The sequence below is a fragment of the Phalacrocorax carbo genome, chromosome 4 (assembly GCF_963921805.1).
Source record: "Phalacrocorax carbo chromosome 4, bPhaCar2.1, whole genome shotgun sequence".
In the NCBI taxonomy this organism is placed as follows: Eukaryota; Metazoa; Chordata; class Aves; order Suliformes; family Phalacrocoracidae; genus Phalacrocorax; species Phalacrocorax carbo.
In genome coordinates this window covers 43,236,123-43,259,616 of record NC_087516.1, presented here as the reverse complement: position 1 = coordinate 43,259,616, position 23,494 = coordinate 43,236,123, and the positions used below count along the sequence as shown (strand labels likewise).

General features: G+C 38.7%; 1 protein-coding gene across 2 annotated transcripts in view; it reads right to left on the bottom strand.

The window, feature by feature from the left end:
* Positions 1-23,494, bottom strand: part of DDX60 (DExD/H-box helicase 60) — a 48,207-nt gene that overhangs the window by 181 nt on the left and 24,532 nt on the right. The window contains exons 19-37 of one of the 2 annotated variants that reach the window (XM_064449755.1): positions 22,633-22,728; positions 21,809-21,924; positions 19,504-19,649; positions 19,199-19,308; positions 18,996-19,100; positions 18,785-18,913; positions 17,852-17,979; positions 15,022-15,180; positions 13,656-13,800; positions 13,124-13,276; positions 10,926-11,030; positions 9,455-9,655; positions 8,309-8,413; positions 6,765-6,903; positions 5,981-6,102; positions 3,687-3,834; positions 2,726-2,868; positions 1,617-1,768; positions 56-118 (exon numbers count right to left, since the gene is read on the bottom strand). In XM_064449755.1, the coding sequence (XP_064305825.1) occupies positions 56-118; positions 1,617-1,768; positions 2,726-2,868; positions 3,687-3,834; positions 5,981-6,102; positions 6,765-6,903; positions 8,309-8,413; positions 9,455-9,655; positions 10,926-11,030; positions 13,124-13,276; positions 13,656-13,800; positions 15,022-15,180; positions 17,852-17,979; positions 18,785-18,913; positions 18,996-19,100; positions 19,199-19,308; positions 19,504-19,649; positions 21,809-21,924; positions 22,633-22,728 (2,465 nt within the window). The remainder of the gene's footprint in view (positions 1-55; positions 119-1,616; positions 1,769-2,725; positions 2,869-3,686; positions 3,835-5,980; positions 6,103-6,764; positions 6,904-8,308; positions 8,414-9,454; positions 9,656-10,925; positions 11,031-13,123; positions 13,277-13,655; positions 13,801-15,021; positions 15,181-17,851; positions 17,980-18,784; positions 18,914-18,995; positions 19,101-19,198; positions 19,309-19,503; positions 19,650-21,808; positions 21,925-22,632; positions 22,729-23,494) is intronic. The other variant, XR_010372668.1, reaches the window with a different exon arrangement.

Below are 23,494 nucleotides of genomic sequence, written 5' to 3'. Positions count from 1 at the left end.
AAGTTGCTTTAAAGGTGAAATATATTGCATATTAAAAAGCACAAGTTTATCATACCCAATAGACTTAATGAGGAGTGAGAAATCTTTGAGTGCGTAGTAAGCATCTCCTTCATTCAACCTAAAGAAAGAAAAAAATTCAAATGGATATGCACTATAACATACTGTTTCACCTTTAATAAACCCTGCTGTGTAGGTTGGGTAAGGATGCAGCCAGTATATACCATGGCCTCCAACACTGATATACTAGTTCATCAGCATCACTGTAGAGTAACTATAAGCTTAAAATAATTAATAATGCTGTAGATGTACATGTTTCTATAATTATACTAAACATATGAGACTCATGAGTAATATTTGGAGAGGTAATTTAATGTATTAATATCTTGAACATGGTTTTAGCTGTTTAGCTTGTGACAAGTTAGTTGTTCAAACTGGAATGCTATACTTGAGACAAATCTGTGGGCTGCATTGAGCAGGAGATAGTGTAAGCTTTGTACAAATGATGAAGACCAACCCTATATTTTGCAAAAGGACCACTGATTACTGAAAAGCATCTTAATAAAGGTCTTGATTCCTAGTAATTAAGAATACCACATTAAAAAAAAAATACAATCAGTATTGTGTTGAAAATAATAGAATTATAGAATGGTTTGGGCTGGGAGGGACATATAAAGATCATCTAGCCCAACCCACCCTGCTATGGGCAGGGACATCTTTCACTAGGTCAGCTTGGTGAATCAAAAAATTTGTATTTCCTCATCTCTTGATAATGTGGCAGGAGAGTGTAGAAGAAAAGATTGAAACTCCAGTTTTGGAAAATCTAGAGCATAAGTGATTCAGGAGGAAAGAGGAGTGCATGTACCATGGGCTTATACATGGAAGTATGAGATACGGCAGTGGTCGACCAGCTGGGGCACAGAGTTTTTGGTGGGTGGTTAGGGTTTTTTTCTTCAAAGAGAGATGATAGCATGATTGAATTATCAGGACAAGTTGCTAAATACTTAGGAAAGATTAGGAAAAGGGGAAATACTGAAGCAATACCGATACAAACAGTGAATTACTGGCAAATTTTGCTTTGCTACTGTGAAAGCCAGGTTTCTCTGATGACAGTCTTCCTGAACCAGAAAAGGGTTTGTGTTTTGGATGCTTCTATCTTTTAACACTGATCATGAACTCCTCCTTTAATCAGTTTCTGCCTTTATTATTTGACCAAGCTTTTGACATCTCTCTGCTACTGTGTTACTCTAGATTACTCTGTTGGGCTTCCTCATTTCAGGGACTTTCCTGATTTTTTTCATTGTGAAAAAAACCTTGATTATATATTTAAAAAAAAACTTCTGAAGAGCCTGTCAAAATGGCTTTGCCACTGAGGTCAAGACTTCCGATTTACAGCACTGTTTTGAATATCTGGCTAACGCGTTACAGCTATTGCCATTGGACTTTAACGTAGTCTATGTTTTAGTCTCATTAAAACCTTCAACTAATCTAATTGTATTTAACAGCTATTCCATCCCTAAGTTCTGGAGGGAGAAGGCTTTAAAACCAAAAAGATGTACTTGTGTACCATATTGAAAACAATGCTGCTGTTTAACTGTATTAAAAATGGCAGTACGTACCAGTTATCAGTTGTCAGTGCAATCAAGGAACCATGCTTATAGAAGTCCAGTGCATATGCATTGAGTGGCCGCCTCCTTCCTTGATTATCATACTTGTTCAAATAAAGTAGGGGGCAGTTTGTGATATTAATTCCAAGGGAACGTAACACAGCCTAAAAAAAAAAAAAAAAGTCGCATAGCTACTGTGGTTTTGTTTATGTGCCTATTTTGTCAAACCTACACTTTTAGAGCTACAGCTGGAAAGTTCCATACTTCTAATCCTGGACCACTCCAAAAATCTGCACAAGTACATGTAGGCTGTAGCCACAGGAGGGAGTTTGCCAGTAAAGTGACTTATGCTGCCAGTGTAGCTCTGGGAGGTTCTGAGTAATTTAAAAGTTTGACTGGGTCGCTGGATTTCTCTTGAGTTTTAGATGAGGATTTTTCCATGTGCACAGATCACGTATTCAGACTCTCACTGATGCTTTCAATGCGTTCATCAACCTTAAGCATGGAACGTTTTAAGGACAAAGGTGACTTTCAAATCCCCAGTTGTAGGAATTTAATTTTTTCTGTTACAGAATTATGAGTCATGTGATAATTCCCTAATGCTACAAAGCCATGTAGAAGACCACAGGAAGATGCAAGCTGTAAACATGTTGATGTTTGTTACAATTAAGCTGATTCATATGCTAACATAATCACTGAAATCCTAGCTAAGAAGCAAATGATCAAGGCAATAATGCATCCTTTTGCTAGGATCCTTGAGACTAATCTGTGATTGATTTAACAAAAAAATAAACTCCTGACGTGGAGAAAACCATGGGATATGGTTTGAATCTGAAATTTTAGAGTAATTTACTTGTCTCAAGCGTCTCAAGGAACACAGCCCTTGTAAGAAAGCAAACTATTTACAGATTTTTTTTTCCTTACAGCCATCTGTTCCGTTTCATGCACTGTGATAAAGCAGTGCTACTCAGTGCTGATTTTTTTTGAGACCTTTCAAATTGTTTCTCCTGAAGGGTGGCACATGCACATAGCACTATCATATTACACAGAGGCAAGAAGACTGTAATAATTGTTTTTATTGAACAGTGATAAAATTCTGCCCCCATGAAAAAATAACTTACTTTATTAACGATCTCCCCATGAAATAGGTCGTTGTCAACCACTCCAGATAAACATGCAAAAGGTGAGATGGCAGATATGCGTTTGGTGTTGTCCGTTAAATAAGATGCTAGTTCAGAGCCATGCCAATTCTTAGATGTAAAATCTAGACAAGAAGTATGAAATACAACATAAGCTATGCAGACACAAGCTCCCTGTTAGCAATCTAGTTTAAAAGCAAGAAATTTTCAGTTCAGCAGATAATGATAGGAAATAGAGTTAATCATCTAAACTTAAATCCTTCTTGACAGATGTTTCTTTTGTTCACAAGAACCTCTACGCAACTGATTATAGTAAGGAACGCATGTTATTTTTAGAGAAGCTAGGTAATGGGACAGTGGTATATTACATTCCTTTTATACCCCTCTTCTAGGAAGTAACATGAGATTATGTAGTAGTTAAATATTTTTCACCCAATGGCAATCCATGTTGCTTGGTAATTTTATAGTCATGCCTTTTCATATTGCTTTGGTTATTGGGCATCATTTATTGGCATAAGTAACTTTGTTGATCTAACAAATGGTGCAATGTTCTTTAACTGTTACTTCAATCTTGAGGCTGTTCCAGATGATGAAAACCTAACCTTTGTAAGACTCTGAAAGCAATTCAAGTATCACTGGGATTTGAGGATCTGCAAATGCATTGATGATTAGATAAAAAGGCTTTTATTCAATAATTACACTTAATTTTTTTTCCTTTTATAAAAAAGACCCTTTGATTTTTATTTCCTCTACAAAATAATAAAAGAATAGCAACTAAAATTGTCCTTTTCCTGTACAAAACTTCTACCATATACAGTAAAATCTATTATTATATTAGAATATTATATATTATTGTAATAGATTATTATTAAGAATTAACCTAACTTCCCTAATACAATCCATTTCACAAATTATGAATATGCATTAATTTTTCACTTCCTACCTGTCTTTGACAGTGGAAGTCTGTATTCTTGCTCAATATCTGCCAGCTTGGCAGTTGTCAGAAGAAAATGAGCAAAATTTTCCTCCACTTTGGTGTTGTACTCATTTACAGCAGCTGCAAAGTCTTCTGGCAGATCTTCTAGAAAGACCTGAAATAACGTGTGGTTTATTGCTTAATTAATGTAATTTCTCCAAAACTGTCAGTTCTACATTGGTGCATACATAAAGTATTAGTAGACATAGCGTATTTGTGGAAAGAGTACAGCTCCAAACTTTACCCAACTCGTCAGACTGCCTGGCCATCTAAAATTAATAGATCTTAAAGATAAACATGAATTTCATGCAGAAAAAGGCATGGAAGATAAACAGCAAGTACAAAATCCCTAGATTTTTACTCGCAGACCGCTTGGCAAACAGCTCTATTAAAGATGTTTCAGGTAGCTAAGAAGGGACTTTTGAAGGGCTGCCTTTCCCAGATCTTGTTTTGCGTATCTTGATGTTCAACAAGATGAACCAACGTGTCAGACTGATGCTTTGCTGCTGTTAGCCCCAACAGTCCTGTAATCCCTCCTACGTGACTAGCCACTTTTCAGGAATAACATTTTTCCTCTGGGTACGCTTGCTGGAAACTGGCCACATAAGCATCTTCATCTGGAAGATGTTTCCTTTGTTGTTCCAGCCATAGCACAACTATGTCCTGGTTTTGGCTGGGATAGAGTTTATTTTCTTCATAGTAGCTAGTATGGGGTTATGTTTTGGATTTGTGCTGAAACCAGTCCTCCAAAAGTTTAAGGCTTTGCATAGAAGAGACAATAGCAGCACATTACAAATGTTTCACTTTCTGCCTGTACCCATGGTGTGTTAACTTTGTGCATAACTAATGTTAAAGATCATCCTACTTATATTGTCCTGTTTGGGGAAAAAGCCTTAAGCCTACAGTGTCAGGTACCACAGAGCATGCTGGTGTCCTTCTGGGTCACTGGTATGTGTCAAAAAAAGCTACGGCTCCTTACCCAGAGATAAAATTCTGGCAGAACAAGGAGAAGAAAGTAGATTGCCATTTGGGGAAGAGATGCTTGGTTGTACTGTATCAGGAAATGCTGCACTGTTTATACTCTTGCATTTTGCAATATCATGACAGTAACTATATAATCTTCTGTCATCGCTAAAACATACTTGAATAATCTGGTACTTTTCATTCAACCTGGCAGTCAACTGCTGCTTCTGTGGTTAAATCACGACTTCTTTATTTTAATCCAGTGAGTATTTTCTTAATTTTTCTAGTTACTTGTGTGTATGTGGCAAGGTGTTGGGGTGGGGAGGGCACACAGTTCAGGGCTGGCTGCTGTGAGAAGAGGCCAAGGGCTGCCATGTGACAGACACAGCCAGCTCCAATGGCCCCACCACAGGACAGTGCTGAGCCCATCAAGCACCTCTGTGAAAACTTACTTCAGAAAGGACAAAAATGTCACACAGGCAGAGTGAGAAGCAGCAGTGTGAACACCAAGAACAGAGAAGGAGGGAGAGGAGGTGCTCCAGGTGATGAAGCGGAGATGCCCCTGCAGCCTGCAGAAGAGACCACAGTGGAGCAGAGATTTCCCCTGTAGCCCTGTCAGCAGGGATGGCCATGCTGGCACAGATATCCATACTGCAGCCCATAAAGGTCCCCACACCAGAGCAGCTGGATGTTTCCTGAAAGAACTACAGCCCATGGAGAGCCCACACTAGGGTAGGTTTATCCTGAAGGACCGCAGCCCGCGGAGAGGACTCATACTGGAGCAGGGGTGACATAGGAGGAGGAGGAAAGAACAACAGCAAGCTGTTAAGAACCAATCACAACAACTCATTTCTCATCAGCCCTGCACTGCTAGGGGTGGGGGATAGGTAAAGGAGTTGGGAATGAAGGAGTAAAGTTGAGCCTGGGGAAAGGGGAGGTGGGGGTGTTTAAATTTTTATTTTTTGTTTCTCACTACTAAAATCTATTTTAATTGGCAACAAATTAATTTAATTTTCTACAAGATGAGGCTGTTTTGCCCATGATCACAAGCAGTAAGCAGCCTCCCTGTTTTTGTCTCAACCCACAAGCATTTCCATCCTATTTTCTCCCCTATCCTGTCGAGATGGAGAGTGAGAGAGCGGCTGGGCGGGCGGCTACCTGCTAGCCCACCAGTCTACAGTACATCAATGATGACACTAGTCTAACTGACAAAAGTAAACAAGTTCATTGAAGTACACAACCCAAGTTGTGTTACAGTACACGATGTAAGTTACAGTAAAGACCATTGCTTTCTCTACCTTTGACTGGCAAAATGTGCGTTTATATTTCATTGAGCAGGCTGGAAGATATTTTCTGCCAAATAGGTTTGCTAGAATGAGCACTAGCGTTTCCAGGACATCTTCTGAAAAAACAGTTGAGCCTATAACAAAACAGAAAGTACTTCAGTTAAATATGAAAGTGTTAAAAAATTTTTTTTTTTTCTTAAAATACACAACTACTACTCAGGAGCTTCTTTCCCAGCTGCCATTGTCATGATAGAGGTTATGCAAAATTATGTTGGCTAAAGATCAACTCATTACATACAAAAAACTGGTAGATAATTAAGCAACTAATATACACAAATTAATACTGTATTCTTATATGTTCACATAATGCAGCTCTTCTCAGTGCACTGAATGGATCTGACTCGTACTCAGACATTAGCAGTACTTTATTTTTTTTAACTGGTTGATATTCAGAGTGGTCATCCATCTTATTTGCTACATGGCATTCAGATCTTGGGGGATTCTGGAGTCAATCATTATTTTTTCTATGTATAGCATTCTTTTGTACTTCATCGGGATGTTTCATAAACAGCAAATTTAGGTTCATGATATTAGCATTGCAATATGTGTGCCTTGGCTTTCTTGGACAGAAATATAAGCATATGCAGAGTGTGTAGAGGCAGAAGCCAAGGATATGAGGATGAAGGCTAGGCAAGCAAAAGGTGGCAGCAGCAAGAAGGCACACAGAGATTTCAGAACCATTGGGGTTACAGAGCCTGCCATAGACCGCAATTAAGATGCATGTGGTATTATTTACCTTTAATTGGCTGGCACAATTTGTGGAATAAACCTTTCACAAGAAAGCTCACTAAAACAAAATTTGAAGGTTCATGATAGTACAAGTGTGTCACAAGTCCAGCAAATCCAATGGGGTTACCTTCTTGATCCAAGTATCCCTATTTAATTTAAAAGCGAAAAAACTCAGTTGCGAAAGATGAACTTGGTTATGACAAAAATATAAAACGGTGGCATTCAGAAGAATAGTCCTTCACCATAATGCACAGGTACCTATTGAGACCATTCAGTTTCCAATGAAAGGCAAAAATTTGTCCTTACTGAAAAACGAGTCACCAACTATTTGAGGATTTCCATGGGAGATCTTCATCTCCCTGTGCAAAACAACGGCTAGATCTTGGCTTCATAGTTTTAGTGTCAATTTAGATTATGTTGCAAATGAAAAGCACATACAGTCACCAAAGTCAGATTTGATGCAACTTTCATTAGGAAAAAACCTATTAGCCTGAATGTTTGATGGGATAAAATCACAGCAAGCAGTGATTTGCCAAATATGTTGCTGCAAGATATTTGGGTGCTAGAAGTTTATATAGTTTCAGAAAAACAACTGGACAAGCTCATGTAATGAAACTCCATCAAAGGCTATAAATTCCAGCATACCTCTCCTATCAGAGATCACTTTGCATCACACTCTGTAAGAAAGTAGGGAGTACCCAGAGAATCATCATGATATGGTTGCCCCTTTTTTTTTTTAATACAGGTCTTTGGGAAAATTATTGGAGACGGGATACTATGTATGTGGGCCAGATTTTGTCCAGTTCTTATGCTAACTGAAACTTTTCAGAAATGTTACCAATCACTCTTGTACGCTGACTAGATTATTCTCTTCAATGGGAGTATCAGACTCCTGGTCTCACATACAAGGGACATCGAGTGGAGGAGGCAGAAATGTTGGTTAGGGCTCCTACTGAGAGCAGGACTGGGAAACCTGGGCACAGACGATTTGTTAATGTAATCACATTATTGGTGCCTCTTACTGCCTGTAGTCCTGGGCCGTGAGCCAAAATGCAGTAATGCATAAAAATTTTCCAAAATGGAATCCATCAAATTGAAACTATTACTATGGAGAGACACAACAATAATTTTCAGTCTGCTCTAAGACCTACTTCCTCAGTTTTTGTTAGAGATACAATTTCTCCCAGTATTTTGGAAATCATGCCATCCTTAGTATGTTTTAAACCCCTATAATTTCACGTGCGTGAATCTTCATATACAATATAAATGCACAACTTTTAATTTCCTAATCAATTTGTAATCACATAGAGCATACCATAAATTTTTTCCTATTGAATTTATTCCATAATATAAGTAGCTCTGAATTAACCTCAAATTTAATGCACTCTAATTTTATCTGTTTCCTTAAATTTATTTCTAACAGAAGGAAATAGCCTGGTGCTATGGAAAATAAAGTATATGGTTCTTTAAATGAAAGCATGCTAGCACAAACAAACGAGAATCTGTAGATTTAAGAAGAACTACCCTTTATGAGAACGAGTTAAAGCCTACCTCTTTGAGAAGAAATTGCAAGGAAAACATAAAATAAATTTTTAATATTTCAGCATATCTCTTTTTTCTGAACGACATCAGTGAGTGCTTCAACACTGACAATGCCTGGTCAAACAAACAGAAAAAAGAGAAATTAGAAATACAAGGGAATGTTGATATTGTAACAAGCAAAGAAATTCAATATCCAGCTTTTATGCTTTGTTTCATTAATTGGTTTTCAGGGTAAAAATGCTGGGTGGGGGTTATGTTGTATATTTATTTAAACTGAATGCTTAACTCCTGGAAATGTTTGTGAAAACATCCATCCTCTGTCAGATGTGTGTGCATTTTGTAAATTTATGCTGAGGTTTGTAAAGTTAATGACATGAAATTCATATAGAGATCTAAGAGACAAAGATTTAAATATCATTAAACTAAACCCTGGAAGTTTTGAAATTACTCCTTACACTTTAATACCATTTTAATATTTAACACAGAAGTTTACCAATTTGCTTCATTATCTTAAGAAGATTTATGTCTGAATTCATTCAGTGAGTCCTTGAAAATAAATGTGTATATGCTGAAATGGATGTAAAGACCAGATCATCTGGAGTTAAGAGTCCCTTAATTATTACAAGAGGTGATGTCTGATCAATTTGTAATCATGGTCATGGGTTGTTTACGTAAACCACTGCATTAACTGGCAAGAATAAGAATTCTTTGATTCCAGAGAGTTAGTATGTGGATTTGAACAAGTAAGTAATAGATGGAATTTTCTTATTATTTCAACTGAGATAGCATTTCAGAGCTATCTTCCCTATGGAAATGTATGTTCACATCTTTTCCTCAAATAAAGCTGAAATTTTAAATATTGAAAGACTTTCTGATTTTCCAAGCTAATGCAAATATTGCATAGAACAAGAGTCTGTAAAAATACCCTCCTGACAGTAGCATTCTTTCTGATGATAATATTTATTGCAAAGAATAAAGGCATGAAAATGGACAGCACAATACTGTGGAGAAGGTGGCACAGGTACTAGAAGCAATACCGCAGAGTGCAATTTCATTTGGAGACAGATTGCTTACTTCGGAAGTCCATAACTTTCTGCTCCTGTTAAGAGGATATTATAATTTAATTTAATTGCTATTAAGAAAAAAATATTAAACCTTTGCTCTGGCATCTGGTTTGTCATCAGCCTTCGCAGCCAACAGCATGAGTCTCAATATTAAGGAAACAGTCAGAGGAAACTGGCCTTTCAACTGAGGTACGTTGGATTTCATCAGTCTTTCAACTTTGGGCAGTGGGATATCATAGAAGAATACATTTCCAATCATATCTTGTCCCCGTCTTCCAGCACGTCCTGACATCTAAGAATAAAATATTTAATAAACATATTATTAAATAATAAAATTATTACTTTAAAAACAAAATATACCGAAGTTGTATATGCTGGTATCATCTATACAGTATTAATAAAGCATTTATACAGAATTATTAAAATAATGTGTGCAAAATATATTGTCCCTCGAATATAGCTGGTTTACAAATGTGGTGGGTTTATTTACCTTTTTAAATATGAACTTCCAAATTTGATAGACCACCTAAACACTTATGTTCTCTCACATGTCTTTTTAATGTTTATATTTCTTCAAAGTAAGTTTTAACTTAATTTATACCTACACACCAACTTTGTTTTCAAGTTACATTTAGCTCTGAATTATTTCTGGGTAGATTTGGGGCAGAGGTAGTCTCAGTATGAATAAAGAGCAGAGAATATGAGTAAGGAAGAGATAGAAGTTGCCTAAGGGTGTATTCCCTTGCTTGGATCACCTGTTCTTGGTCAGGCCCATTGTGGGGACTTGCCCCTTGTACCGGATGATGTGACAAAGTTGGAACTGTGTCATGTGCAGCATGTAGGTCCGGCTACTGCACAGATCCACTCACACTCTGACTCTGAGAGCTACCTGCCAGGTGATGCCATCAGCTGTATCTGGCCTATATGGCCTCCTGAACCAGAGGCAAACTGGCAGTACTTCATGAAAATACAGGTTTGAAAAGTAGCCCAAGAGGAGGAAATGGGCTAATGAAAAGCTTAGAGACTCTCAGCCCACCCAGTAAGTTGTGCCATGGCTGGAGACATTCTGCTGCATTTGCAGCGTCATCTACACACTGCTGTGTTGCATTGTGTGGAGTGTTGCTTCCAAGATGGAGGGAACTCAAATATCCCTATTAATCCAGTCAGTAATCTTTCTTTTCCTCATTACATCCCCACTGCATGTTCTTATAGCGTATTTTTCACATGTTTATAAAACCCTGGCTAGAACAAAACAGCTTTTGTCCTTCCAGCTCCCATAACTGGAAGCTGAATCTATGCCTTTAATTCACGGAGCAATTGTAATACATTCATTGCTGAAATAGGTCTTTTGACTATATACATTATTTGTGGGCTGGAAGTTCTCAAACACTGGTAAAAGCATGTCAGCTAAAACTATTATAGTGTCACCAAAATGAACAGCTAAAACTCAGAACGTAGCCAGAAGTACATGTGAAAGAAAAGACATTTTTCTGAGTTTGTGTGTGATGATAGCTACATGCATGTTAACCTTGTAATAAAAAGTAGGTGTTCTATTTCCATACCTGTCTGTAATTTAGGGCATCTAAGAAAACAGAATCTTCAGCAAAGACAACAGATTTACATGGCATGTTGATTCCTAGAGCAAGTGTTGAAGTAGCTGTGACTACCTATAAAATATCAAACATGAGTATCTGTTAGAAAACGCAATATCCAATTAAAAAAAAAACATTGGTAATATCCAACTTAAATTAACAGGAATTTTACTATCATTTTTCATATAGCTAAACTTTGATTAATTTAACAGAGCTATGAACATACATGCATTTCACTCTTTACTGTAGTTCATATAGCTATAACATATTAAATTTTTGTACCCTGAAAATTCATACCACATCTTTTATGGAACACAAATCAAAATAATATTGAAATTGAACATAAATTGAATCATTCTCTGAAGACAGTACAAAATATCATAATCCTATACAGTTCATTTAAATAAAAGACATTGTTGGCTGCTGGGGTGAAAGACAATAAAAAGTGGTTCTATAAATACATTAGCCACAAAAGGAGGGCTAAAGGCATCCTTTATTGGATATGGGAGGAATACAGTGACAAAGGATGAGGAAAAGGCTGAGGTACTTAATGCCTTCTTAATGGGTCAGAAGGAGGACTGGGGAACTACAGGACTGTCAGTCTGACCTTGGTGCTGGGGAAGGTGATGGATGGAGCTGGTTGTCTTGAGTGACATCACGTGGCATGTACGGGACACCCAGGTGATCAGGCCCAGTCAGCATGGGCTTATGAAAGACAGGTCCTGCTTGGCTAACCTGTTCTCTTTCTATGACAAGGTAACCCGCCTAGCGGATGAGGGAAAGGCTGTGGAGGTTGTCTACCTAGACCTTAGTAAAGCTTTTGACACCATTTCCCACAGCATTCTCCTGGAAAAAATGGCTGCTCATGGCTTGGACAGGTGTACTCTCTGCTGGGTAAAAAAACTGGCTGAATGACCAGGTCCAAATAGTTGTGGTGAATGGAGTTAAATGCAGTCAGCAGCCAGTCACAAGCGATGTTCCCCAGGCTCAGTGTTGGGGGCAGTTCTGTTTAATATCTTTATCGGTGATCTGAATGAGGGCATCAAGTGCACCCTTGGCAAGTCTGCAGGTGACACTAAGTTGTGCGGGAGTGTCAATCTGCTCGAGGGCAGGAAGGCTCTAGAGAGGGACCTGGATCGATGGGCCAAGGCCAACTGTATGAGTTTTAACAAGGCCAAGTGCTGGGTCCTGCACTTGGGTCACAACAACCCCATGCAATGCTACAGGCCTGGGGAAGAGTGGCTGGAAAGGTGCCTGGTGGAGAAGGATCAGGGAGTGTTGGTCGACAGCCAGCTGAAAAGGAGCCAGTTGTGTGCCCAGGTGGCCAAGAAGGCCAATAGCATTCTGGCTTGTATCAGGAATAGTGTGGCCAGCAGGAGTAAGGAAGTGATTGTGCCCCTGTACACAGCACTGGTGAGGCCACACCTTGAATACTGTGTTCAGTTTTGGGCCCCTCAGTACAAGAAGGACATTGAGTTGCTGGAGCATGTCCAAAGAAGGGCAACAAAGCTGGTGAAGGATCTGGAGAGCAGGTCTTATGAGGAGCAGCTGAGGGAATTGGGGTTGTTTAGTCTGGACGAGAGGAGGCTGAGGGGAGACCTTATCACTCTCTACAGCTCCCTGAAAGGAGGTTGTAGCAAGGTGGGTGTTGGTCTCTTCTCCCAAGTAACAAGTGATAGGACAAGAGGAAATGGCCTCAAGTTGCACCAGGGAATATTTAGATTGGATGTTAGGAAAAATTTTTTTACCAAAAGCTTTGTCAAGCATTGGGACAGGCTGCCCAGAGAGGTGGTTGAGCCACCATCCCTGGAGATATTTAAAAGACATGTAGATGTGGCACGTAGGGACATGGTTTAGTGGTGGACTTGGCAATGTTAGATTAACGGTTGGACTTGATGATCTTAAAGGTGTTTTCCAACCTAAACCATTCTTTGATTCTATGATATGCTAATCTGAAAGATAGAAACTCTTAAAAATAAAGTTCTACAGCTATGAGTTCATTTAGTTTATTTTATTTGTTTGGAAACTGTCATGTCAACATTTTTTAAATGAGTATGACAGAGTCAATGCAATATCTTTTACCACTGGTTAAGGTACACTAAATTTTTTAATTATACATATGGAGATACTAAAATTTAAAAGAAAATAACTGATCCCAATTTACCAACCTTCATATATCCCAGCCTGAAAAGCATCTCCACTACTTGTCTTTCCTTGGCGTTCATAGATCCGTGATGATATCCAATGCCCCTCAATGCCATCATTTGCTGTAGGTAGCCTCTTCTCTCAAACCTAAGTCGATTAAAAATCTTCCTCAAAGTCTACAAAGAAAATAAACATTAAGTATTAACCTCAACCAGATGTTGTTAATGAATCAACATGTAAACAGAGCTGCATGTTCATTGTTCATGGAAATGAATTCACTGTAGTATACATCCAGGACTCCTATCATAAAGACAAGTCAACATCTTTTTATTTGGCAGAATGAAAGTTGTCCATACATCTTAAAAATAAAGTTATCTAAGACTGATACCTGGAATCCAATTTAAATGGAAATATTCAGAATGTTTCATGAAGTCAACACATACTGTTATGAAGTACAACTGCATCACACATTATAAGCATTTTATGTATTTATGCAGAAATTCATGCATTTTAGTCATACAAAACCAAAACCATAATTATCAGTGAATTACTTACATCTTCATCCACTGCTTTAGGATCAGCGTAAGTACACACAGAAGGGACAGCAGTTAGCCTTTTGAGTTTTTTTTCTAACTGCTGTTTTGTAGTCAAAAGACATAGCATGTTTTCCATTTTACTGGAGTTCAACTTTTTGGTATCCCTGTGTACAATAAAAAAATATTATTTCTGTAATTAATGTACATTTCTCAATTTTAAAATATTCTTTGGGTACTGAAAGATGCAGACTTATTCCCTTTTAAACCGTGGGCTCAAACATGTAGGCAGAGCTGTTAATGTCTCTTAATGTAAGTTTACTGATAATGCTAACAGCTTCCTTTTTATCATGGCTTGTAGGCAAAACAGCAAGTAATTCTGGGGAGGCAGAGAGGAATATACAAAAATGAAGGAAGATGAAGACAGCAACTGTAAGTACCCCATTTATAAAATTAGTAAGCTAACAAGATTGCACAGTAGAAGAATTAAACCTGAAAGGAAAATGTGATGCATTTACTGCCAATAATGACATGGACTGTAGGAATTTAGAGCAGGATTTAAAGAAGAGAGGAGAGGAAAAATTATCTAGAGACAGATTTTGAAAATACTTCAATACCAGAATATGTGTCTAAATTCCTACTGGATTTTCAAGTTCTCTCTGCTATTAAAGTCAGCTAAGTTCATTCTTTCATGATATTATGTCCAAAGAATGCACTGTAAAATGTCATGATTAGGAGGGCAAAACCATGATGCTTTTGTGTTTCTGATAATCCAGATAACTATAGCCTTATTTCATTGCCAATTGCCTTATAAAAATCCATACTTTATGATCACAAAAATAAAGAAAATTCAAGGTAAAGGGGGAAACAAATACAGCACAATCCAAGCAAAAGGCTGGTGAATATTGAAAGAACATCTCACCAGTCAGGTGAACCTGTACTTCAGAGATCCACCACTGTAACCAGCCATGATAAGGCTGAATTATGAAAATATTCTCCCACAGTGGCTGACCCAGCACCAGGGTCAGACACTACACTGTTTTTAAGAGACACATGACAAACATTACTGTCTGGAGAAAGAGCCATTCTGGTATCTTGATATCTCAGTAGTGAATTATTCCAAACTGACCAATCTCATATACTCAGTTCTCTCTCTTTGAGTCTTATGTTGTCGTGCCAGCATCTTACCAGCACCAGCAACACTGGTATCTTCTTGCTTCCTGACTAGGCACTAGGTACTGCTGATTGATACCTGGCACAAAGAAGAGCAGGAACTACTGTACCGCAAGCTGGATGAATGTGGTACAGTCCCCAGAAACAAATTAACTCAAAATTATGCTCTGTCATAATATGTGGGCTTTTAAATAATATAGAGTTATAATACTTACTGAGGGTTTAATTTTTTTAGCGTTTTTTTCACTTTTCTTAGTTCGCCCCTTAAACGTTCTTTTTCCCTCTCGGTATCAGGGTCTTGTTCTCTTTTTTGTTTTCTCATCAAATTGAGAAATACATTCTTGGCTGCATGTTCCACTGTATCCACGTTAAAACTTAAATTTAATAATACATAATATATGTCAGTTAGGTGAACTCTAATAGAGATGTCATTTATATGTAATGCCATTACAATAATATTCTGTGAGCCTTATCATCTGACAATACTTAGAATCTAATCATTAGAAGCATATCCCTGTTCTGTCTCCAAATCATAGTCCACATTCACTTTCAAACAGCTATTATTCCAAAATTCAGTGATAAAATGTAAAACGGTTCCGTTAATAAATTATCTGTAGAAAGTATGCTCAACTCTACCTTTCCCCAAGCTGGACTCTTGGACATACAGATAAAGCAAATTGTAGCTTAAGTCATTTTAATTCCTCTCAACTACCCAGTTGAGAACCAGTGCCTGTCTGTCTTGGTCTCCTACAGAGCTGTTCTTCCTCATAGCTTTTTTTCAGTATTGGACTGTTTGAAGTTTAACTGGGATGAATACTTCTCCAGCTTTACTATCAAAAAGTGGTTTTTTTAAATTCTTGTTGCAGCAGGCAGATCCTGTTAACTAACACCATACAAGGTGTTGGCAACACATGGGGTGAGGTTGCATCCTAGTCCATTGGAATATTCACAGTCATCTAAATCTGGCAGTCACTAAGAACAGGAGCAAAAATTGAAGGACTTTAACCTTTTACGCAGAAAGACCAAATACAGACTTTAAGTCTAGGAGGTAACCTCTCCTTAACTTAAGCTTTTCACATCTTCATGGCTGACAGAGGTCAATAACAGTCATTTGCCATTTACTCTTTTTTTTCCCCTTTGAAGCTCGGACTGAATGATCTAATTTCTCTCTATCATTGGGTTTATTCAGCTATAGGGAGTACTAAAATGGTGCAGCCTGCTCTTTTCTTTGGTGGCTCTACGAAAAGAAAAGCAAACTCTAGGTACTTTTTTTTTCCCTACCACCAATGGCTGCAATGGCAATTTGGCTTCTACGGCTCTGATACCTGCTCTCTCAGGAGTCTCTGTTAATTCCGTGCTGACATAACACCATAGAGGATGGCTGCTTTGTAACCTCATTCATCTGTAATGGCTTAGGGAGAAAAAGCTTACCAGCACCAATGAAGCATAAATATCAATCTATTACTCCAAGTCACTGCCTACTATTTGTGAGGGCTACCCATCCCCTTCAGCTCCATCACAATTTCTTAGGACTGGGACATTTAACTAGAGAGGGGGTTTTGTTTGGTTGTTTTTTTGTTTTTTTTTAAATTCTGTCTGACTCTTGACTCTTGTCCTTTGTCTGACTACAAAGACACTGGAGAGGTCTACCAAGTGCTGTTACACTTTGGCTGTGCCTTAAAAGACCTTTAGATAACAGATTTCTGTACCTCATCCCCCCCAACTTGATACCACTAGGTTCTGCCTCCATGTTCACTTGTCTGGGATATGTTCTTGTCTCACCATGATCATTTATCAATTGTCTAGGATATTCATACTCTACTTGCAGTCCCATGTCGGAGCCATAAGTCACCAAGAATTTCTAGGGACCCATCATTCCAGGGTAGATGAGAGGAAGGCACTTATCTATCTCCCCTAAGGAAACACATCTTGGAACTTTCTACTGAGTGCCCCAAACAATGTTGCAGTTCATACAGTAGCCCTGAAAATTATTCCTTATTTGAAGGAAATGCAAATACCTAAGAGTCCTTTTGAAAACTGTCCATTTCAGATTGAAATCTGCTATAACATTAATTTACAACTACACCGTCACTGAGAAACAGAAAAATAAATCATTTACCAGCAACTAGAATAATTTGAGATGTACCATCAATATGTACCTTCACTTTTTGCTTCTTCCTTTCTACAGTTCTTTCAGAAATGCCTTTTTTAAATCACCATCAAGCATGTGAGAACTGAAATGGCAGTGAGCATTCTACCCTTAGCTATCAAAGTGTCCAGAGTAAGGAAGACTTCAAATTGAGATGAGAAAACTTTCCATTTTTACGTGATTGCTCCTGTGCATTATTATAATGAGAATATGCACTAGACAACTGTTTTCTGATAAGCCGCTTCCTTTTATTGTTAATTCCAGCATTGAAGTACATACCTACTTTACTAATACCAGCAATGTCACTGTCAGTAATGTGATTGTCAGTAGGCTCAAAGTTGTGCGTATTAGACGTTATGTAATTACTTCCCACATATACGAAAAACAGGTTCATTGATGCATGTCACTGGATGTAAGATGAGTCTGTTAGAGGCTGCGCAGTGGAACCATCACCATGTGACAAATGCACACATCAACAGAACCTCATTCCATCCTTTTTGCTAGCAAATCTGCCCCTACATGCACCATTTGCACCTCTAAACAAAAAGCATACACTTTCCACAACTATTACTGACTACACTGGGGCAAAACAACTGAGAATCTGACTATCATTTTAATGTGATTCAGTTTCTTCTAACTCTTTCAGACATCATGCATGGATTCTACCCTGTCTACACAGTAATTAAACACTCCCAGTTTTATTTCAGCTAAACCTTTAGTGACATAAAGATACATGGATTGATAGAGCTTGTAGGCCTTTACTTTGTATATTTTAAAGTAAGGGTAGCAAGTACCATATAAATGGCATTTGCAGAGCCATATCAATGCTTATCTCTAAACGTAATTTTTCTGAATATAGGTAGTACACATATAATACATGGAATGTAAATACTTACATAAAAAATATGGCAGGCAACTTATCCATCTCATGTAATTTATCAACAAAGCTTGCAAAATGCTTCCACTTTTCCTGTTCTGAGCAATCCGCAGGTTTTGGCTTAAGGTGCTCCAGTAGCTTATTCACCTGACCAAAGTAGTATTATTGTGGAGATTTTAATAGCAGAAACCTCTGGCCCAAAGCTAACAAATATTTTTCTCCATTTTCCTGTGTCAACTTCTATCAGCTCAAATTTTTTAAATAATTTAGAACTGCAATAGTCACATATAGTTTACAGACTATAGTTTACAGGTCTGCAAGTTATCAGCTGACTTTGGTAAGAGCTCAAAATGCAAATTATTGTAGCATTTATAGCTACCATCACTGTGCAAATAATCAAGTATCACTAATGTACTGATTATGATATATTTTCACCTTTAGGTATCATATTTCAAAATTTATTTTTTCCCCAGATATTCTTTATTTTTTCCTTGTTGTCAATTCACCACCTCCTCATATTCCTTTTTATGATATAGGGATAGGTGGTCTCCAATCAAGGACTTGATTTTCTGCTCATTGCTTGAATTTCTGTCTTTCACATGGAAACATATACATTGTCTGTGGTTACACAGATTTCAAATGAGCAGCAAAAAAGAGGCAGACTGAAAAAGCAGAGCAACAGTACTAACTGTAAGAGGTACCCTAAAGGAATCAGGAACTGAAATCCCACAGCAGTATCAGAAATCTAATTCCCAGAGAAGCTTGTGAAAACATCATCTTGAAAAGAGTTATGGAAATGCCACAAATATTAGTGCTTATCTTTCAAGCACAGCAGCATTTAAACTTAGTAAATAATAATTATGGGAGGAGAAACTCCTGTAGTGACATTATTACATATAATTATTTTAAAGCTGTACACAATCTTAAGAAAGCACTCTGTAACAACAGTTACCTTCTGTCTTTGGCCAAGTACAATCCATTTGCCTAATTCTTTCTTCAGTTCCTGTTCATATTTCCTCACATCTGCCTTTTTTATGACTATTTTATCCTTGAAAGAGACAAACTCCTCAGGACATAGCTCCTGAAAAACATTTGTGTAAAGCATTTCAGTACTTTGTCATTTATTTATTTTGATGTGTATACGCACAGCTGTGTGTACGCACCTGTGCCCTTGGCCACTCTTGCCAGACTTTTACCATTGTGTCATAAAGCTGGATGCTCTCTCGTGGAGACAGAGAAAGATCTGAAGGAATACCATAGCTCTCAATCTGCAAGGAGTTTGAACAAAAGAAAAATAAAGGAATCATTTTGATGGAATGCATGTTGCCTAAATGTAACAGTTACTAAACAATGTTGATATGCTTACATGATTGACTGTTAACGCAGCATATGGATGACAATGTTCAATGATGAAATCACCACCCTTTAGAGAACACACGTACTTTTCCAAATCATTGTACCTTTCTTCATATAAGACTGTGAAGAGACAAAAATGATGTAATGATGCACTTGGCTGTTTCAAAAAGTACTTAATCCTGCAAGATTTGTTTTCATTTAAAAGAAAAACCAAAACAAAATATGCTTAAGTTCAAGTTCACACACCATGATTAAAGTTTTTGCAGAAATAACACTAAAATTTATTTCTTAGTTACAAAATATCCTGGTACACACCTAGTCTAACACGATATGACTTCTTTTGTTCTTGTACTTTAGATTTCACTTTACATTTTCTCGTAAAGTTCTTCTCAGAGTTTGTAGAGCTTACACCCATTGTATTATCAGCCCGTTGCCAATACCTTTTCACAGATTGTAACCACCTACAGTGCAAGAATAAAATAAAAAGAAGAGTTGTAAAAAATATTTTAGGAAAATTGCTACAGCAATCTTCTCAATTTCTCGTATAGAATTTCCAGTCCCTCTGTCACCATCTTTAGTGCAATTTTCTCCAGCTTATCCCAGGATACAAATAAAACATGTGAAATAGCGCCATTATATATATATATATATATAAAAAATATAGTGCAGGTGTCTTCTCTGATTGATGATAGACAGGTGTGCTTATCAGGCTTTTGTAATTCATATAGATGTAAAGGCCTCCTAAATTTCTTCACCTCTGTCTTTACCAGCACTGCCGGGTCCCAGGCTTTGGGAACAAAATTCCTGGTTGATCCCAACATAGACCCACCATCAGTGAAGGAAGAGTTAGTATGTGAATTATTACAGGAGCCTGACCCCTACAAATCAATGGGCCCTGACGCCATCCACCCGAGGGTGTTGAGAGAGATGGCTGACGTCATTGCAAGGCCACTTTCCATAATCTTTGAGAAGTCATGGAGAATGGGGGATGTCCCAGAGGACTGGAGGAAGGCAAATGTTACCCCTATCTACAAGAAGGGCTCGAGGGAGGATCTGGGTAACTATAGGCCCATCAGCCTTACTTCAATCCCTGGGAAAGTTATGGAACGAATCCTCCTGGGTGCCATCACAAGTCAAATGAAGCACGTGATTGGGAAAAGCCAACATGGCTTCACTAAAGGCAGATCGTGCTTGACAAACATGGTGGCCTTCTATGACAAAGTGACTTGCCTGGTTGACATGGGGCAGGCAGTGGACATTGTCTACCTGGACTTCTCCAAGGCCTTTGATATGGTCCCCCACAGCCTCCTCCTGGAGAAATTAATGTGCTATGGCCTAGACAAGTGGTCTGTGCAGTGGGTGGGGAATTGGCTGACAGGCTGCACACAAAGGGTGGTGGACAATAGCTCTTTTTCAAAGTGGCAACCTGTCACAGGGATCAATATTGGGCCCAATGTTATTCAACATCTTCATAAGTGATCTGGATGACGGGATTCAGTGTAGCCTCGTGAAGTTTGCGGATGACACCAAATTGACTGGGGAAGTAGGCACTCCAGAAGGGAGAGCTGCTCTGCAGGAAGATCTGGATAGGCTGGAAGAGTGGGCCAACAAGAACCTTATGAAGTTCAACAAGGACAAGTGTAAGGTCTTGCACCTGGGAAAACATAATCCAGGAGTGCAGCACAGACTGGGATCCACCTGGCTGGAGAGCAGCTCTGTGGAAAGGGACCAGGGGGTCCTGGGGGACACGAAGCTCAACACGAGCGCACAGTGTGCTGCTGCAGCCAAGAAGGCAAACAGGATGCTGGGTTGCATCAACAAGGGCATCACCAGCAGAGGTAAAGTAGTCATTATCCCACTATACTCAGCACTTGTCAGGCCACGCCTGGAGTACTGTGTGCAGTTCTGGTCCCCACTATACAAAAAGGATGTGGACAGGCTGGAAGGGGTCCAGAGAAAGGCCACCAAGATGATCAAAGGACTGGGAAGTCTGCCATACGAGGGTAGGCTGGGAGAACTGGGTTTGTTCAGCCTTGAGAAAAGGAGGTTCAGAGGGGATCTCATCACCATGTACCAGTACTGAAGGGGCAGCTACAAAGAAGATGGAGACTCCCTTTTTACACGGAGTCACATGGAGAGGACAAGGGGGAATGGACACAAGTTGCTCTTGGGTAGATTCCGATTGGACACCAGAGGGAAATTTTTCCCAGTGAGGACGGTCACCCATTGGAATAATCTCCCCAGGGAAGTGTTGACTTGGCCATGTTGGACACTTTCAAAAGTCGGCTGGAGAGGGTGCTGGGCCATCTTGCCTAGACTGCGCTCTTCCTAGAAAGGTTGGACTAGATGATCCCTGAGGTCCCTTCCAAACTGTTATTCTGTGACAAATTCCTTTGTGCAGCTCAGTTATAGGGTCTGAAGGAATACTAGCATCTGTTCTCATTACAGAGTTAAGAGTTACAGTATTGGTTTGTGTCAATTGGGGGACTAAGGACAGTATAATACATATAACAATATAACTCCAAATCAGTTGTCCTCCAATAGTAATTGGCCCCTCTATTTAAAACAGCTCACATGCAATTTAAATATGCTCTTGCAAGCACGAAAATTCCATACGTACTCAGTTAGGTGTTCTGGGTTACTGACAGTGGCGGAGAGTGCCAAAAATGGGCACCGAATTGTTACCAGAAGATGCTCCCAAACCTCTGCTCCTATTTCACCACCAAGACAATGGACCTATGTTTTCATGAAAAAGGATTCAAAGAAAAGAAGAAGTGTTCCTTATCAAACGGCACCCGTAACAGGAGTTGGTTTGTGTTTTGCAAAAACCAAAAGTTTGGCAAGATCAGTACTGAATAATTCTTATGTGGTAGCAATTACCATGAGATCCAAATCAAATGTCCAATAAATCCCTCTCCAGACTTCACTGGATAACAAATAAGTCTAAATTTCAATACTACATTCACTGTTTGTACCCTAGATACTCACTGGCATCATATAGCATTAAATCTATATAAGATTAAAAATACAGTAGGAACTTTAAATTTAGCAAGATTAATCAATGACTTTTTCCCTGGAAAGGCTGACATGTACCATATGATGTGAAACATGTATGATCCCAGTCTGGAATGCCCTGTTTGTGCCACTGAGACTACAGTGGTGGCTTTTAGTTTCTCAGTTGACTGGCTTCAGAGAAATAAAGGAAATTCCTGGTGGCTTTGACTGAACTGTACGTCCTAGTGAGGACTAAAGAAGTTTTATGTTCTTTCACTAGAGTATATAAACATATTGGCAAACAGGAAAAAGCAAGTAAGTCTGAAATATATTTCTGAAAGTTGGTTTTTTACCAGCAATAACGTGTGTAATGAAAAATTGAGTCACTGGCATTTTTCCTCAAGATTTTTCATATATTTACTAAATTGATTACTACTAAAAGATGCCCACCTCATCAAATATAACATATTGTATCCGTTTGGTCCATTTCTGGCAACGAGGAGACAGCATCAAGATTTCTAAACATTGAGGCACGGTCACTAGTATCTAAGAAGAAAGGTTTGTAAAGCATTATTTTCAGGTAAAGTGACTAATTAACTACAAGTAGATTCCATATTTAAAAAGGATTGAAAAATATCTATGTATTTGATTCCAAGGTAAGCAGGAATGAATGAATGAATGAATGAATAATAAGAAAGGGTACCCAGGAAACTACAGGCTGGTCAGCCTCACTTTGATCTCTGGGAAGGTGATGGAGCAACTAATACTGGAAATAATTTCTCAGCACATGGAGAACAAGAAAATGATCAGGAGTATTCAGCATTAATTCACTGAGGGGAAGTCATGCTTGACTAGCCTTGACCAACTCCTTGGATGAAATGACTGGCTTGGTAGATGAGGGGAGAGCAGCAGTCATTGCCTTCAGTAAGGCTTTCAACAATGTCTCCCATAACGTCCTCACAGACAAGCTGTTGAAGAATGGGCCAGGTGAGCAGATAGTGAGGTGGACTGAAAACTCTTTGGAAGGCTGGGCCCAGAGGTTGGTGATTAGTGCTACAAAGTCTAGTTGGAGGCCAGTAACTAGTGGTGAACTCCTGGGGTCTATAGTGGGTCTGATCCTGTTTAACATCTTCATTAATGATCTGGATGATGGGGAAAAGTGTACCCTCAGCAGGTTTGCTAATGACACCAAACTGGGAGGAGTGGCTGAGGGTGGTGGTGAGGGAGGAGTGGCCAGAGGGTGATGCTGCCACCCGGAGGGACCTAGACAGGCTGGAGAAATGAGCTGACAGGAACCTCATGGAGTTCAACA